General features: G+C 39.4%; 1 protein-coding gene across 1 annotated transcript; it reads right to left on the reverse strand.

Annotated features, from left to right (window-relative positions):
• Window positions 1-992: 992 nt before the first annotated feature.
• On the reverse strand, window positions 993-18,185 carry lrrc8c (leucine rich repeat containing 8 VRAC subunit C). The gene is made up of 3 exons (XM_041791281.1): window positions 18,049-18,185; window positions 11,883-12,025; window positions 993-6,517 (listed from the first exon to the last, which is right to left on the reverse strand). The coding sequence occupies exons 2-3, from the start codon at window positions 12,018-12,020 to the stop codon at window positions 4,277-4,279; spliced, it is 2,379 nt and encodes a 792-aa protein (XP_041647215.1). The 5' UTR covers window positions 12,021-12,025; window positions 18,049-18,185; the 3' UTR covers window positions 993-4,276.
• Between the last annotated feature and the right edge of the window lie 51 nt (window positions 18,186-18,236).

The raw sequence follows: 18,236 nt of genomic DNA on the forward strand, positions 1-18,236 counted from the left end.
ATTTATTTCACTGCTACAGACCTTATTTTCTACCATATTTTTTATCACTGTGCTCAACTACATACAACACAGATGTTTAAATTTCACTCACCATCATGGTAGGTTTCAATGATGGTCAAAGGTTTTCGTCATTTAAAGGAGCAAAAGTCTTACTTCGGTTTTGCTAATAGTTATTTATCAGTATAGATATGGACATACAGTCGTGAATAATTTGATGCATGTAGGGCACTGAGGATTCCTCACAGGGCTGATGTGCCACAACCTGGGCCTGGAGAGGAAATAGAGGGTGGCCTGAGTCAAGATTACATTCAACTCTATCCACTGTCCTCCTCTATCTAATAAAGGCACAAAAATGGCCAAAAATAAATCTTTAAAAAAAAAATACAATTTTGGGATTTTAAATCATATGAATTTTCTCTTTGTTTTATGGAAAGCATCCTGCAACCCCCCTTTAATTTCTTACGACCCCCCTGGGGGTCCCAACACTCACTTTGGGAACCACTAAAGGTGTGTATGTTGTTATTTTTTGACAGGTTATTTTCCAATGCCCCTGGTTTTATGCCAGGACATCCAGAGCACTACCGGGGTTGTGTCAGTCCTCCTTCCCAACCAATGTTGCCCTCAGCAGGGCTTACCATTACAAGTTTACTTCAGCCTCAACTTTTGTCAAACATGTTTAAAATGTATGCACAGTACTGTATATTGATATACAAACAATAACAAGCTCTTAAAATTTGGATGAAAAATGAAAAATGTCTGACTGACTTTCTAATCCTGTTGGGCCCTTCAACCTTATTTTCCCCTCAGTGCTTTGGCATAATAACAGCTTAATCTTCTTTGCTTCATTAATCTCCATTGACCTACAAATGATATCTAATCCCACAACTAAGAGCATACAATGTGAACGTAAGAATTTCAGATGTCAAGTAAATTTTCATGTCATTTTTTTTGCCCTTTGGGCTTCCAAAAAAAAAAACCCACAATAAATGATGTGCAAATAAATCAGTGTTTATTGGTCAATAATATAAAATACATTTTAAAAATACACTTTTAGTAATAGGCTGTAGACTTTTCTTGGGCACATCTTGAGAGCATTAGGAATAACACCAGTATGACATAGTCCTTAAAGTTTAATGCACTTCAAATTTAGCTTTCTACAGAACAGTAGATTTGGCCAAGGTATTTAAATACTTGTGATTTATTCTTTTCTGCATTTTCTCTACTGCAGTCCATGAAACCTAATGGTTTCTATAGGAAAATATAAGGGCAGCTTAAAATATAAAAAAATATAGCATTTTTACATCTAAGTGAGGTCTTCAGTTTAGATTTACATTCAGTAAGAGCATCATTCTATGCAGCAATGATATAAAATGTGCTCTAAGCACAGGTAGGATTACAGAATGGCCTTATTCCCTTTCAGGTGGAGAATTAGATGGGAATCGTGAAATCACTCTTATGCATAAAAGCCGAAGCTGAAGCAAAAAAGTTAGCTTAGCATAAGAGGAAAGAGCCAGCCTTACTCTCTCCAGCCCAGCATTAGTCTTTAACTGTATTCAGTAGTAATTAATTAAATCAATAAAATTCCCAAGGCTTTGGAATAAGAGATTTTTTAAAGGCTGAATAACAAGCTGTATGTTTTTATTTAGATTCAGAGGAGCCTGAATGATGTTTTAACGCCTATTAATTGAGCAAGGCTATTTGTCTCCTCTTGTTTCTGCTTGTATGCTAATTTAAGCTAACCACTGATGGCTGCAGTCTAATTTACACATATCACATTGTTTTTAAACAATTTTTTTTTACCTACATCTCATAAAAGAAGCAAAAAGGTGTATCACCAGAAATGCTCAGAGCTCCCGTAAGGAACATTTGTTGTCAAATAATACATCATGTAAGCTAACAAGAAATAAACAGCCCAATAATACAAGTATGTACAAATAAGAACACATAATTACTCCCTGCTTTGAGGCAATTAGAAAAATAAAACTTAACTTTATGAACAGTAGTATAATACCTAAGTACGGTAATGAGTGAATTTAAGACAGAGATGGGTGCAAGTCTCAAATCTTTGTCCGTAGCTGCAAGTCCAAGTCAAATCTCTTACAGTTTAAATAAATAATAAAAATGGTTGCAATAGATTAAACTAATGCTACTGAAGGTAACAGGAAAATACTTCTACTTAGGGTCTGGGTCCACAGCTGGTGCTTTTGACACTGACCGCTCATTTTAAATACAAAACCTGTGTAGTCCAGAGTCTTCAGCGCTCAGCATCCTGAGGTAAAACATCCCTGGCATCAGCTGTTTAGTATTTCTGTGCCCTCATTTGAAAATGCCTTGCTTGTCAAGGCCCCTTTTCTCTCATTGACCAATCCATGGGTCAGTCCAAGGATTCCTCTGAATTTTTTTCATGCTTTCCCAGTTTCATGCTTTTTCTAGTCAAGAAGTTAACTCTTTTAACTTAGACAATAGTAAGAAGTGCACTGAAACGGAGGCTGTGGGTGCTGCCAGTGGAAAACATGGCTGTGGACATAGACCCTTTTGGTTTTGATGAATAATGATAAAAACTGCTACAACAGATACACTGCATGGACAAAAAGTATTTGGCCACATTTGTTAATCATTGAATTCAGGTGTTTCAATTAGACCTGTTGCCACAAGTGTATAAAATCAAGCACCTAGCCATGCAGTCTCCATGCAAACATTTGTAATACAAAATGAGTCGTTCTGAAGAGCTCTGAGACTTCAAGCGCAGTGCTGTGATAGATGCCACCCTGGCAATAAGAGTACATGAAATTTGATCCCTGCTGGGTACAGTAAACTGTAAATGATATTATTAGAATGTGGACGCGTTGAGGAACAACAGCAATTCAGCCATGAAGCTGAAAACCACGTACAATTACAGAGGGGGGTCAACAACTGCATAAAAGTCACCAACACTCTGCAGATTAGCTGAAGAGTTCTGTACATTCATTGGCTTTAATGTAAGCACAGAAACTGTGTGACAGGAGATTCATGGAATTGGTTTCTATAGCCTACTAGCTACATGCAAGCCTCACTTCACCAAGTCTTATGCGAGGCGTCCTATGGAGTGATGAAAAGCACTCCAACCCTGAACAGTGGAGCAGTGGAAGTGTGGGACATCTTGGACAATGCTATGCTGTCAACTTTGTGGCAACCATTTGGGGAAGGCCCTTTCTATTCCAACATAACTGTGCCCCAGGGCACAAAGCAAGGACTATAAAGACATGGCTTGATCCGACCTCAACCCCATCAAGCACCTTTGGGATAAACTACAACGGAGATTGTAAGCCAGGCCTTGTCGTCCAACATCAGTGCCTGACCTCATAAATGCTCCACAGTCTAGTGGAAAGCCCTCCAAGAAGAATGGAGGCTATTACAGCTGAAAAAGTGGACCCCAGCTCCATATTGGAATAGAATGTCATTACAGTCTTTATTGGTGTAACAGTAAGGCATCAGAATACTTTTGTCCATATAGTGTATAAGCTAATGCTACTGATGATAACAGGAAAATATTGCTACAATCATTAGACATTAAACCTGTATGAGTTTGAGTACATAGATTGTGTATAATTACACTGGATCCATACACTGTTCAAAATGAACTATACCTGAAGAAATCCCTCTAGCCTCTCAAACACAAAGTAATGGTAACATCAAAGTTATATGATCAACATAAACATATTATAATAAGTTTATAGCAATCCTAGGTATAAATGAACTTGCTTCTGGACACTTGGTTTTACCAATTTAGCATTAAACATTTGGGTTCTGACTTAAGTTAGCTTGTTTTGCACTGTTTACTGTTTTGCTATAAGCAGTGGAAGTAGGCCTAGAACTTTTAAAAGGGTAAAACATCCAAGAGGGTGAATACGTTTTATAGGCACTGCATGCTTTGGGCACTGACTTCAGTTGGCTTGTTTATGAATCTGAGAGTATGTACAATATAAGCAAAGATTTAGACAGACAGTAACAACATTTGTAAGGGCCTAAAACTAGTCTGAGGCACTGGACATGTGCTGCCATGCAGAGGCAATACACAGGAGGGATAACATTCACCTTGTTTTAAAAGTGAGCTAGAAATACAAAATAAAAAGACTGGGCATGAGGCCCAAATCTCCGGGCTGAGTCCGAGTCAAGTCTTATGTCACATTTACGTTAACTTAAGCACGTCTCAAATTTAAGCACCCATCTCTGATACAAAACAAATGCTCTGAATTGGTAGAACAAACAGCAGGCACTGCAGCTACTTAAAGGCATCTCACTCAGCCTTCATTTGGTCCCTGACATCTGAAGGCAGAGTTTGAAACAGTGTCTCTTCCACTATAAGGCCGCTACGTTTCAAAGCACGACAGCAACCCAGCTCTTGTGGCAGGAGCTCAAAGTGGTTGCCTTTGAGATCCAAGTACGTCAGCAGAGTTAGGTAGGAAATTTTTGGTGAGAGTATGGACAGCGAGTTCTTACCAAGCTTCAGAGTTTTGAGCTTCTTGCAAAAGAAGAGCTCATCTGGTAGGTTTTCAATTTTGTTACATGTGACAGAGAAGTACTGAAGACTCTGGAGGACTCCGATCTCTGGAGGGATGAATCGTATGTCATTGTTGGACAAGTCCAAGTAGCGCAGCTTGTTGCACAAGAACAAGTGCGAAGGCAGTATCTCGATCTTGTTGTGGCTGAAGTAGAGGCGCTCTAGGCTCCCAAGTTTCTTGATATGCTCTGGGATGTACATGATACCATTGAACCAAAGCTTGAGGCAAGTCAGTTTTCGAAGATGTTGGAAGCTGATGATCTCCTCTATTGAGCGAAGGTTATTCTCTTTCAGATCAAGCTCTTGCAGATTCGTCAGGCTGAAGATTGCATGTGGGATGCGCTCCAGATCACAACGCACCAGCTCCAGCTCGATCAGATTGGACATCTTCTTCAGGTTGTTGAGCATTACTAGCTTGGTGCCATCGTTGTGTAAGTAGAGCCTCTGAAGATGGCTGGAAACATCCACGATAGACTGAGGTATCTTGGTCAAGTTGCTTTTTAGGGAGAGAGTTTTCAAGCACTTCATCTCCCGCAGTGACTCAAGAACAATATTTTTGGACGCATCAGGGCTTAGGGAACCAGTGAGACAGAGATCCTCCAAGTTGCGAAGGCCGTACATCCAGTTTGGAAGTTCCCTGTTGTCGTCAAACTTCACACGAAGCACTTTAAGGTTCTCTTTAAGGAAGGAGGTAGCTGTTGTGTGCAGCTTTAAGGAGCACTGGTAGAGAGACAGCTCCTGGAGGTCTGCCAGCTGAGAGACAGAGGCAGGGATGGTGACGTTATTGATGATCTCGAGTTTTAGAGACTGCAGCTCCGTCAACTCAAAGACAGTGTCAGGCAACCCAGGGAGCATGAAGAGCTGCAGCTCGAGCCGATTGTTGGCGTTAGTTTGGAGTCTCTGACGTAACTTCTCTGCAGTCCACTCATGGTTCAGGTTGAGCTGTTTCAGTTTGTTCTCACTGACCTCGGAGAGAAAAACTGCAAATCGTTTTGAATACAAGGGGTCATACTGGTCAATCATATGCAGCATGAAAGCAAAGTCATTCTTAACATCTGGGATGTCATTAATCCCTGTTTCCTGCCGCACATATTCGAAGGAGTATTCTTTCAGTGAGCGGTAAAACAGCCAGTAAGATGTGTAAAGGCTAGTTAATCCATACATGGCCACCAAACACAAGTAACAGCAAGAAAGCTTATAAAACAGATGAGCCATGGTATGATTACATTCAAAGATTCTGTAGCCTGTCATGTCCTGGATCTCAACTACGCAGCGAACACTATTCTGTACTTTATTCACCAGAGTGCTATTATAGGCAATGATGAGAAGGAATTTAATCACCTTGAACACCGTCTGGCGAACATACATGATATAAAGGATGTCTCCTTCCTCAACGTGCAAACGGAACTTCTTCACCTTTTCAAACAGAGCTTTGGCTTGTTCACCTTCCTTTTTATCAAGAACACTTGCCGATGGCTTCTCAACTACAATCTTTTCAGGAATAGATCGAAGGGACTGCGTCTTCTCAAGATCTCCTTCTCCAGGAGATACAACCATGTTGGACTTTGTTGTAGTGCTCTTTTTGTGGTCCTTTTCTTCTGGATTTTCTCCAGACACCTCAGACAGAGCTCGTGTGGTCCAGGGAGAGTCAAAGCACTTGCCGAGCATGGAGATAAAGTGCTCAATTTTGGAGCTAGAGCCGGGGAATTTGAACCAGAAGTTGCTACACACCATGAAAACCAAAGTGTGGATCAGGACTAGATAAGGAAAATACTTGGCATACCAGTGCAGAGCCCTCTCATAGCACATCTGATTGATATAGCTGTACTGTTGAAGGTCCAGATCAGTTTTTAAGCCTGTCATTTCTCTTGGTACGGCTGAAAAATTGGACTGCAGTGACTTCACATCCATATCAGTTGAGTTCTCTGGAGGTGACGAGGTTCTCTGAGGGAGGCAAATGATTTTATCTTGCATGACCTACAAAGTGAGAAAGAATGAGAAGAGAAAGATTAAAAGCAGTATTTTAGGAGACATTTCAACACCTAGAAGCAATCTGTGTTTACATGCACCCAATGGTGTAACAGTGCAGAAGTGGGTATTATTTGCAGCATTTTATCAATAAGTCACCCATCCTGCAAAGGATCAACAGCCTACACAGCAAACGCTGGAATGTTGATCTCAGTGTTACACATTTCAAGGTTGATTTCAAGTACCGAAGTATAATTTTAACTGCATTCTGAGTGAAATGGTCTTCAGTTTTGGAGTCATTTGACAGTGCTGATCCAACACTGTAGAGAGCTGATTAATCTAAGCTTTGCCTATTGCCATTTCAAACACATGGGTGAAGTTTTCCCATAATACCCCTGGGCAGAGTGTTTAGATGTGCTTATATGTATTTGGATGTTGCCTGTTGCACAGTGAGCACTGCTTGGATTCCTTTGCTCATGTTTGTGGTAGATTGTTGTTGTTTTTGATGTTAGACACTTTTGCAACATGAGTGAAGTTATCCACTGAGTTAATGACTTCTTGCCTGTAGCTGGAGATGGACTTATGACAAGAAAGGTGTGCAAATTTAAAGCAAAGGGCATTACTTAACTTTATCGTAGTCAGTTGACACCCACTTTGCCACAAGTGTTCAATGGACAACAAAGTACATCACAGTATGTCCAGAACTAAAATTGCAAATTCTCCATGTGAACATCTTTAAAGGGACGTACACAACACTGTGGTAAAAATTCACTTTTATTTGTTAAACTAAAAAAATGTGTTAAAAATGAACACTGTAAGAGATTTAAAATATTAACACTTTCCAAAGTCTAAATTTAACTCTGAACCTGTGAGAATCAAATAAACTTGCATATTTAGTTCTCCTTAAAAAGGCTTTTTGTATTTTCAAATCTTCTGCTGCTAGACTTCAGGTACTAAGGATCATTATAAAATGAATGAAGCAAGCTTCATGTGCATGGCTAGATATCCCAGAGAACTGCATAGTATTACCTACCAACACTGTCTCTGATATCTTTACCTAACTAAACATGAAGGCAGTCATAAGTACTGGCCAATCCACGGCCAAGTAAGGCTGGTCATACTTTTGCCTGACTTTATTCTGCTGATTGCACACATTCCTAGTTGAAAACTCTTTAGGGAATTATCATGGTCAGTTTTTTTTGCATCCATTGGGTCCCTCTGCTGGCTGGAAGAAAGAAGGCATGCACAAGAAATTCAGCACTGACCTTACTCCTCAGCCCGCGGCCTACTTCAACTTTCTTCAACGTCTTTACTTTTCATTTGCGCTTAACTCCCTTTAATGCTCATTTTTTGACCCTTATTTAATCTGTGTTTTTTACAGGACTATCCAAACTCACACTCCAAATAAAATAATGAAAAGTGAAAACCTTTTTGGGACATGATTTCTTTGAGCATCCAGATGGGTAGATTTCTGGAACACAAGCCAAAAGGTTGCACGAGTTTATATTTACTTCTCATGTAAATAAAAAGCACAGCTGCTTCACTGCATGCTCATAACAGGAAACAGATACTTTCACTCACTGGAGGCCGGCCTATTGTAGGGACATTCTGCGAACTATGCTGAGCTGCCTCACATGTCACTGTGGACATTTTAATGTGACATAATCTGCCGCCAAAGAGTCAAATAAACAGCCAGTTGTTCAAAACAGCCTAATTTAACTGAACTCAAAGTTGAAAGCCAGCTTGTGAAACAAGAATAATTCCATGTCAGCTATACAGGACTCTGAAATGTTTTCATTTTCACACAGATTAGTCTGTTTTCACCAAATACAGCATACTTCCCAGTCAAGCTTGGTATGAATATCAACTTCTTAATTGATGAGGTCCACTTTCTCCACATCTGCTCGCTGTATGAAGCTGTCAGTAAGAGCTTCTTGAGCCAAATTACAGCAGCAGAATCACGGGAGGAACTATTTAGACTGTCTTTAGCTGAAGAACCTCAATTTATACACCTAGCCACACGTTTTATTTTGGATGCCAACACATTAGAAGGACAGTTTGTCAGTTTAATAGACTTTAATCAGTAATTGTAAACAGTTTCATTTTATCTTTAACTGTAGACACTACCTGTAAATGTATATGGTAGTATGTATATGCTAATATTGATTTATTCCATGATTATCAATAACTTTGTAAATATTTTATTGTTGATTACAATATCATTGGTGTGTAGATAAGTATGTTTACCATGGGCTTCCAATTCTGTAGGGCCATTGGAGCCCTTGCTTCTATGCTAGCCTTTTAATCTTTTGGTTTCATAATATCTAACTACATTAGGAAAAAAATGTAATGTGTGGGGGCTTTTTATCAGGTTGAATATGAATATTAAAATGCAAGCTATGTAAACAGCTTTTGTCATGCTGTCCAACAAGTACGGCCTACCACTAAAAAAAGGAAAGTAGCCAATAGACCTTTTGGAGAAAAATGACTGCTAGGACATCACTCACCACAGTGGACATTAGAAGAGCTGGTGTTGACAATAGGCTGCTACTAGTTTAGTCAACATAAGGTGACATAATAGAAGAAGCCTACTTTGGTGTCAAATTAAGGAAATAACCTCAAGTGTGCTCACAAACAGAGAAACTGGTGAAAACTTGACTGACAGAAACATTTCTCTGTATACACAACACAGGTAGTGATCTTAAAGCATGCCAAGCCATGATGCCTACACAGCAGTCCACACAGATGGCTCTTTGTTTAGCTTTTCACTAAATTGTAAAAATATGACCATCAGAATACACGAAGAGGCATTTATGGTTGATAGTCACCAGTAAACAGGGTCACATTTTAAACTGTAGTTCTGAGATTCACTATCATTAGCCCATTTAGTGCTTCAGTTTCTCTTGAAGATACTTTCATGCTTCATAGCATGATCTGCATATCTAAAACTGACTTTTCAAACTTTCTTAACTTTCCATGTACAAAATATGCACTACATAGATTACCCCTGGAAATTATGATTAAATTTAGCATTTAGCACTAGCATCCACTGGGGCTATTCCATTACATTGAGTTGTTCAGCTCTTCTTGGTTTGACCAAAGACATGAAACTGTGTGCAATGCAATCTTATGAAGAGAGACAGATCCTTCCTTTTGCCACATTTTACCAGTGTAAGATGGCTTTTCTGCTGTTGCCTAAATCAGGCAATTACAGATCAAAGCTGTACATCAAAAATTAGCTAAAAGTTGCATTCTTAACATGAAAGGTTCGTGTTGCAGTTGCTATTGGGTACTTTTGTATCTAATGTTTGAGATACTAAAAAAATATATGGAATGTAGGAATTTGTTAGGAAACATTGTGACTCTATGTTTAAGGTTTTTCAATATAGTGTGTGCATGGGTTTGCTTGAAAATATTTTCATCTGGGGGGGGCAGGAATTGTTTGGAAACCACTGGACAAGTGGTGTCAAACCTCACTCGTGTAAGGTCCATTTCCACAAAGCAGTCCAGTTTGGTTAAGTACAGTTCTGTCATGCTTTAGGTCATTAAACTTTGATCGTGACCATATAACCCCTGACTGCTGATGTCTGTCCAGTCTTGCTCAATGTGATGGTAAATCCATCTCTTTTAAGAGATCCAGATAATCCAAGCTCAGCTCAGTAGAGCTGGTTGTTTGGCTTCAGCACAACTCTTCATTGGGTCACAATTTGGCTTTTTAAAAGTGGATTAAACAATGACAAAATATGGAGGAAAGGAAACTGGCACTCAAATATGAGCTAGCTACTGTGGCTTACATTAAAGGGCTGTTTCGTAGCACAGGCTTATTTGTAAATGGGCTCATCATTACTCGGCCCCTTGCCCCACAAGGTTTATTTGGTTAATAGTACTACACTGTTTCAATTAAAACCATGTTTGTGACAAACCGAGGGTTTTTTATTTGTCAAATGGGCTCACTTAGCCTCTTAGCCCAGTACAAGACTCCCTTCATTTGGATAGATGGCGCAAGAGGGTGTGCAGGACTGAGTATATCATGACATTGATTGCCTCAATGCCAGGTGAACTGGTTAAACAGTGAGAAAAAAAATCCTGAAAGTGCAGGGATCGTACCCAATGTATGTTAAAAAAAATGTTCTGCTGATAATTGAAGCATACAGGTCCACTTAGAGCTTTAATGTATTAACTTTCCTTCGTCCCTATATATCCTGTATGGCTTTACTCTACTTCCTGGCCCTCAATGGACATTTGCAAGTCATCAGGATCACATGAATGCAAAGAGACGTGTAATGAGTGAAACAGTAAATAAATAATAAATCAAGTACTGAGGTAATTGTTATTCAAATATTTTAATTACGGGGTTTATCTCTTATGCTTAAGTTATTAATATGGATTATAAAGTGAGGGGGAAAATGTGCTTATTTGACCAAGGGCAAAATCTGACCAATCAGATTTGACTATGCAAATCTGTAGTCTAGAACAGCCCTACAACTATCACTGAATGTTACTATAAAAGGAATAACCAAATCCATGAGTCGTGGAAATGAAAAAAGACAGTACGAGTACAGTAAGGACAATGCAGCTGAGCTGCAGCACATCACAGATTTAGCTGTAAAGTCAGGTGTGGTGGAGTCTCTGAGGAGCTGATCTGTTGGCTTTTACAGGCTCAGACTTTCTCTCTTTCTCCCTCGTACTCCAAATGAAGGAATTACACATTGAGGCAATGGTTACTGTTACTCTTAGTGGCATGTTGATGGTGTCCTGTGCTGGAAAGTAAACTTGGCCACGTTATTAATTACCGGCTCAATTCACCATCTATCAGTCTGTGTCCAAACATTATTTTACTGTGAACTGGGAACAATGGCTGTTCCTCCTCTCATGAATATCAGTTTAACACACTTCCTAAATATATTTTGGTATCATTTCAAGGGTTTATACAGTGAGTGTTGCAGTAGCCAGAACACATTTCTCCTGTAGGGAGAGAGGGAGCCATGCAAAAGAGTCAGGAATCTTGTGTTTACTGAAAGGGGCTGGGTGGGTAAATGTTTCCACTGGTAACCTCCCGATGGGCTGAATGCTTCCTTTGCTGCATACAGTCCAGGTTGTAAAAGCAAGGAATTAGTGGTTCTGAGCCGGTGCCAATGCAGAGGCACAGCGGTAATGTTGCATTAGAGAGCCTAGTGTATATAGTACAGCTTATTTCATCCTATCCACATACAATACAAACTCATAAAGGATTACTGTGCACAGGCTATATTTGTCCTTTATTTATAATGAGATGATTGTAGTTTAATAAAGGAAACAAGAAGCACAAAACCTCATGGGGCACATTAGCTTGTTCCTTTAAGTAGAGGCACCATGTAGAGGTGTCATCACTGACCTGAAGAGTGCATCCAAACACACCAATCATGAGCATGATCACAGACAGATAGTCGGTGAACACGTCCCACCACGGCTTCAGGACTCTGAACGCTGGCTGCTGTTCAGAGAACTGCCGGAATTCCATCACAGGAATCATGATGCCTTAAAAAACAGGAAAATTGTCCCACATTACTTTCAGTACATAAAAATGGGAAAAAAGTGTGAACACAGAAAGATAAAAAATGATGTGAAAAAGTCAGAGGAAAGGGATATACAGGTTACTTGTTTTTGTTAATGCCCAAATAAAAACATTTTTAACACATTTTGTACAAAGGTGTCCACATTTCTCCTGGAGTAACACTTCTGCCATGCCAACATTTTCTCTTGTGTTTGACAAAGAAAACAGATCAGACCTCCTTCAGCAGCAAGTGTACCAGAGGGCAGCATTAAATTGACTGAACTCACTAGATTAACATTGGCTACTGATACCAGGTTCACGTTACAATTTTTGCAATGACAAATGTTAGTCAGCAGGGTTGATATTGGGTGATACTGATATATCCAGAAATAAAATGTCCATTAATTTGGTTTACTCCCAAATACAGATGAGAATGACATGATTAACATCCTGATTTTATTTTTGATGATTAAATTATTTTACTTTGCACACAGAAACAAAATTATTCCACAAAAACAAAAACTACCAGGGTCTAAATTATCGGCCCCCTCATGCTAATAGTCAGTTGTGTCTCCTTTTTGGCGGATAACAGCCTGCAGTAATTTTTTGTAGTTTTCAACAAGTCTCAGACACGTCTCCTCAGGAATCCCAGCCTATTCTTCCTTGGCCAATCTCTCAAGCTCCTCTAGATTTGAGGGATTTCTGGCATGTATCTTGGTCATCTGTCTCCCAATTTTTAAAGGGACTGAAGTCCGAGCTTTGTGCAGACCAGTAAAAGATGCTCACTTTGGTCTTTTGGGGGTAATATTTTTCCAGGAGAGATTTATGTTTTGGGAAATTGTCATATTGGAAGACAAAGCAACAATGCAGACCCAATTTTACTGCTGACTGCGTGTGGTTTTCTTCCAAAATCTTCACATATCCTTCTTTCGTCATTATTCCTTCCACCTTTACAAGATTCCCAGTTCCAGCTTTTGTTATATTTTGCAATAAATGGTTAAATGTATGATGAGAGTGTTCCTGACTGAACTTAAGCTTTGTGGAGCCAAATTATGAAGCACTTATACTCATTTGATTCTGGAGCAAATCCAGGCACAGTAGCTCTATTTTAAAAGGCTTTTGTGGCATTTCTAAGATAGGACAGCTGAAGGAGACAGGGAATTCTAGGAAGAGACAGAGTGGAGGATTGACATGTAGTAAAGCACTGAATCAAACCCATGGCTGCTGAAAAACAAGGATTAAAGCCTCCGTGTATGAGCACAAGGTGTAACTACTTAGCTAACAGGCACCCCACAGGTATCTGTATGAAACTTTTTAAGCCTCTTAGTTTTCCTCAAACAGTGCAGATTGAATCTGATCTGGTAGTGTTGGCGCCAACACATTTTGAATAAATGTTATCAATACAGAAACTCAGAAATTGTGTAGCTAGAAATAATATTCCTAATGACAATTTATCTCCAAGTTTCTGCAGTAAGTGAAAAGCAGGAGCATGTAAGAGTAAATAGGGGTGCACATTTGGATCAAAACTGAGATCACAATCATCATTTTTTATTTAGAGCCTGTGTGTGTGTCTGTGTTTAGAACTGGAGAGAAGCAAGCTGAGCAGATTTATACTAGATCCTTTAAAAAAAACAACATAATCAAGAGAGTTAGAGAACCTATTGGCATTTCCCATAAAACAACACTGTACATCTTATGCCTTTATTTAGAGAGGAGGACAGTGGATAGATCCAGAAACAGGGATGAGGGAGTGAGGGAAGGCATGTGTGAAAGTAGCCAAAGGATAGACTGGAGACCAGGGCGCCGCAGTCATGGGGCGCCTTAAACCACTAAGCTATCTGGCACCCCCTGTCAAGACGAAATTTACAATTTTTAATTTACATACAAATGCAGCTGATGACCCCTGTCCTAGACTGTAGCAGTACAGAATAGTACTGACAGCAAGAAGCTGCTGAAAAAATGTTAAAATAATGGCATATGATGCTTATTTTTAACACGAGTAGTCACACCTCAATGGTGCATTTATGGAAGGGACAGACTAGTGGACTAGTGTTTCCTGCATACATAGATGTTGATTGTATACAGAGAAAAAAATGTATACTTTGGTGGCCCAGCCAAGTAGAGTGGGGAAAAAACTGCAGATTAAATAACGATCTGTTATAGGTTGATGTATTTCTTGAGATATTTTCAACAGTTGATATGGAGATTGGAGTCTATGGGCAGATCATTATAAATGCAAACTATTGCCATTACTATTGCCGATCATCTGTATCAGTGTGAATAGCTGATAAAATTAATAAATCACAAAGTGTGCTACTTTGGCTCCACTGTGAGGTGTATCCTCCCCTCTGGCTCTGTTTTCTCTCTCCAAGGTCTCACCAAACATCCTGAGTGCAACACCATCTCACTGGATAGCCAATCAGCACTGAAGCCTGAGTGTCACTGACACACTGAGCTCATGGCATCAGTTCCTGTTTTCCTGCTGCGACCTTGTTGCTCTGTGCCGTTTCTCGGGTCAACAAAGCTGGAATTAAATTATTTATTTTCCTTAATTTTTTGTCAATGCAATTTTACTTATGTCACATTGAGTAGCTTTTGTTGTTAGTTAAAATAAATGCATATCAATTCCAAGCATTACAGGTCTCATGAACTTGTAATAATCAGTATCAGTATTGGCCCTGAAAAAAAAAAAAAGAAAAAAACACTGGTAGACCCCTCATCATTACAGTAAACTTCAATTAAGTGTGCAGCTCTAGCATTAAAATTCTCAAAGTTTTTGATTATTTTTATATGACGATACTACAACATTCAGAACAGCAAAAACCTCTTATTTTATTTTCTTTTGGAGTTAGTTCCTTAAAGGGTTTATGATTAAAGAAGACAGTGATGAAGGCATCAAACAGGCTGTAAATCTTAAACCTCTTAATCTAGTTCTCTTGAGAAAAACTAAAAAAGACACTCGATTACATACACAAATTACGTCATCCTTTTAAAAGGGAACTTCGACATTATACAAATGCATATCTCTGTTGTCGTCATCAAAAAATCATTATCCACAATACTGAATATATGGCTCGTTTTCAAGAGCTTGTGACAAATGTTTGGACGTTAACTTAAAAGGCTTAGAGAGCCATGTGAAAATGAATTAAATTCATGATGAACATGCTAAACAAAACTGAAGTAAACCAGACCCCTGTCCTTCTGGTGTTTATGCTGAGCATTGTCTTGGAGCTATTTCTCTCCTGAAAGACTGTGAAGAAGCTGACTTTGTTAACAGCAGCAGAGTGAAAAACGGTGCAGTATCCCTGATGCTGCTTTCTCCTCTCTCTCTGTGTGGTCACCTTCTTTAGAGTGCTTACTACTACAGATGCAGGTGTCCTATTTCCAGAAGACAGTATGAGGGCTGCAGTGTCATTTAAGGCCTTGTGGATGAAAATGCTGCTTGTAGATGTGTTTTCGTAGTACAAATCTCAGCATGAAATATTTTTAGCAACCTACTAAGATGTATTAACAGGCTGTAAATAGCACCGTTAAGATTACATGATTAAACTAAAATATGTAAAGCCAAATAGATGTAAATTAACCACAGAGAATACTCTGTGATACAACAAGCAGTTCAACAAAACAGCTGTTGTAAATGTTTACACCTACCCCAACCTTTACTTCATTATTCATGTGTTTAGCTTCAGGATATTGTTGAATAGGCTGCAAAAGGCCTGAGGGCATTTACAAAAACCATACTTTTGAAAGTTCAACGTCTCTATTCAACACAAAATGTCCTTTTTGACTCTTCCATGGAGAAATTGTGAGTAGCTATTCAGGAGATATTTAGATGAACGTGTACTGCACTGATCATTTACTTTAAAGCACCGATTCAGCCAAAATCTTTACAATTCTTGACTGAGCTCAAGCTGCATCTGGCTATGAACGATCAAGCTTGTTTTTCGATAAACAAACCAGTCGGTAGAAGTGCAAAAACATCTTCTCTACTGAGTAAAGCTTTCAGTGTGGCTCCTTGCTCTTGTTTTAATGAAGAAATGTGGCTATAAATGTCACTACACTAAAGCTACATCTGAGCTAATCACTATACTGGCAGCAGCCATTGTGTTTACCAGGTTCTAGTACAACTAAACCCCACTCTTAACTTTTGTAAACTTGTGTGGAGGAGGTCAGGAGAAGAGGGCAAACACATTTTCCATCATGAAGTGCTTCAGTGGTTTTCTTTAGTTTTGATTTGATAAAGAAATGTGATCTGGTGTTGAAAAAGGATGCACTGATGTGTTGCAAAGCTGATGGATTGGCCAGACTTCATGTCTGTCACCTGATCCATCTTGCAAAGCTCCAATAGAAAATGATTGTGCCAGGTCTGAAAACGGGGCTGACCAAACAGTTTCCCTTGAGGAGAATGAATCGGTAGCTACGAGCACGGTTTAGTTGTAATAGAAGCCGATTGCAGTGGCTGCCAGAGGTGTAGCGATTAGCTCAGATGTAGCTAGCTATAGTATAGTGTCAGTTTTATCAGAATTACTCACTAAAATGTAAAATCTGATTACAAAACGTAAGAGCAGTCTGCTTACAGGAAAACAGCTTGTTCTCAGTGAAAACATTTTAATGCAGCAAGTATAGCTTATGTTGCTCTATTAGCTAAGTAAGCTGTGTAGCTAAAGTCAGGCTCACAAAGCAGCTCTGTAAGCTAATGTTGCTGTGTCCTCTATGTAGCTATGTAGCTTTTGCTAATGTTGCTTATGCTAACTTATGTAGTAATGTTAATTACTTAACTAGAGTAGCTATCTTAGCTTAAGCTGAAGCTAATGAAGATGATGAGCATGGACTAGACCTTTGATCTTTTTCTGTTTATCTATGAAATGTTGCTTAGTCTCTAATGTTTGCAATGTGGTTATTTCATGAATTTAACCACCAGACTTTGTTTATGACTACATTTGAATTTCTTGTTTAAATCTAAAACTGGAAAGCGTTGTATGGGCAAAATAGGCCTACGGCACTTCTGTTCTGAAATAGATGGCGTCTGAGATGTAGCCTGCAGCCAGATGGCTCTGGCGATTGTTTTTTACATGAGTGGTCAAAACCGAAAGAGCATGTTTGAAGTTTTTCTGACTTTAAGTAAAGCTCATAAAATCCCTGGGTCATTGCTGTCCTGCGTCTTCATTTGGCCCTCTTTTGCCAATGCTGCAATTTGAAGTGCTGTTTTGAAATGTTTGAGTCACAGACATGTCTGATAGCATCATAAGTTCCAGAGAAATAAGAGGTAGTATTATGGTAAAGTTAAGACAACACTCCTCCGCTGCCCTTTAAAGTTCTAGTAATAGGTCAAATTCTTGGAAAAATTTACATACAATGTAGTGTGTGTGGTGGCATTTGGGTGTAGCTGAAGCCTGTCTGTAGTTTGTATGAGGAAAAATCCTGTCTCCCTCCAGGATGAGTCAGCCATTGAATGGGGCTGACCAGGCCATATCCTTGTCCCTTCCTGACAGGAAATTTGTCTGAATCCCAGATATCCAAAAACAGACATGTTTGGAACACACCCAGCCCCCAGCACACTAAAGTCCTGTCTCGTTAAGGATGTGGAAAATTACTACCCGCACTGCAGAATGTAAAAAAAAAAAAAAAAAGATGTGAGCTGTTATTATGATCTAATCATGAGCAACACTCGTGAAGAATTCCTGCTGGAAAGTGCCGGTACAGTCAAATAAGACTGTAATTTATTCTGATAACAGCATCATTCGTAAAGACACCAATGCAATAATTTCTGTTTCACTATGAAATGTTAAGGATACAACCTAGTAGCCCGACCAGGGCATGACTTTCACCCTCAACTCTCACGTACAGCGATAAATGAGTAAAACAAGTAGCCTAGTCTCAGTTTAATGCTGTCAGGTAAACATACAGTCATCTCAGAGGAAACTAGTTGACTAGACGCTCCGTAGAGTGAATGTAGATGTCGTAACAATATTCTTTCAATGTCATGATAGCAGTGTTAGAGATTTACCTGTCTTTGGTTGAGAGCTGAGGAAGTGGATGTGAGTGCTCGGCTTTCATACGAGGAGGTTTCGGATCATGATGCGGTTCCCCGTCTCTCTTGGATCCTCCTCGGGTTAAGCATGCACGCATGGAGACGAGTGTCAGTAGCCTTCAGGGGCGGAGACTGTGAGGAAAACCAGGCTGAGACTTTACTGT

Source organism: Cheilinus undulatus, linkage group 7 (assembly GCF_018320785.1).
Source record: "Cheilinus undulatus linkage group 7, ASM1832078v1, whole genome shotgun sequence".
In the NCBI taxonomy this organism is placed as follows: domain Eukaryota; kingdom Metazoa; phylum Chordata; class Actinopteri; order Labriformes; family Labridae; genus Cheilinus; species Cheilinus undulatus.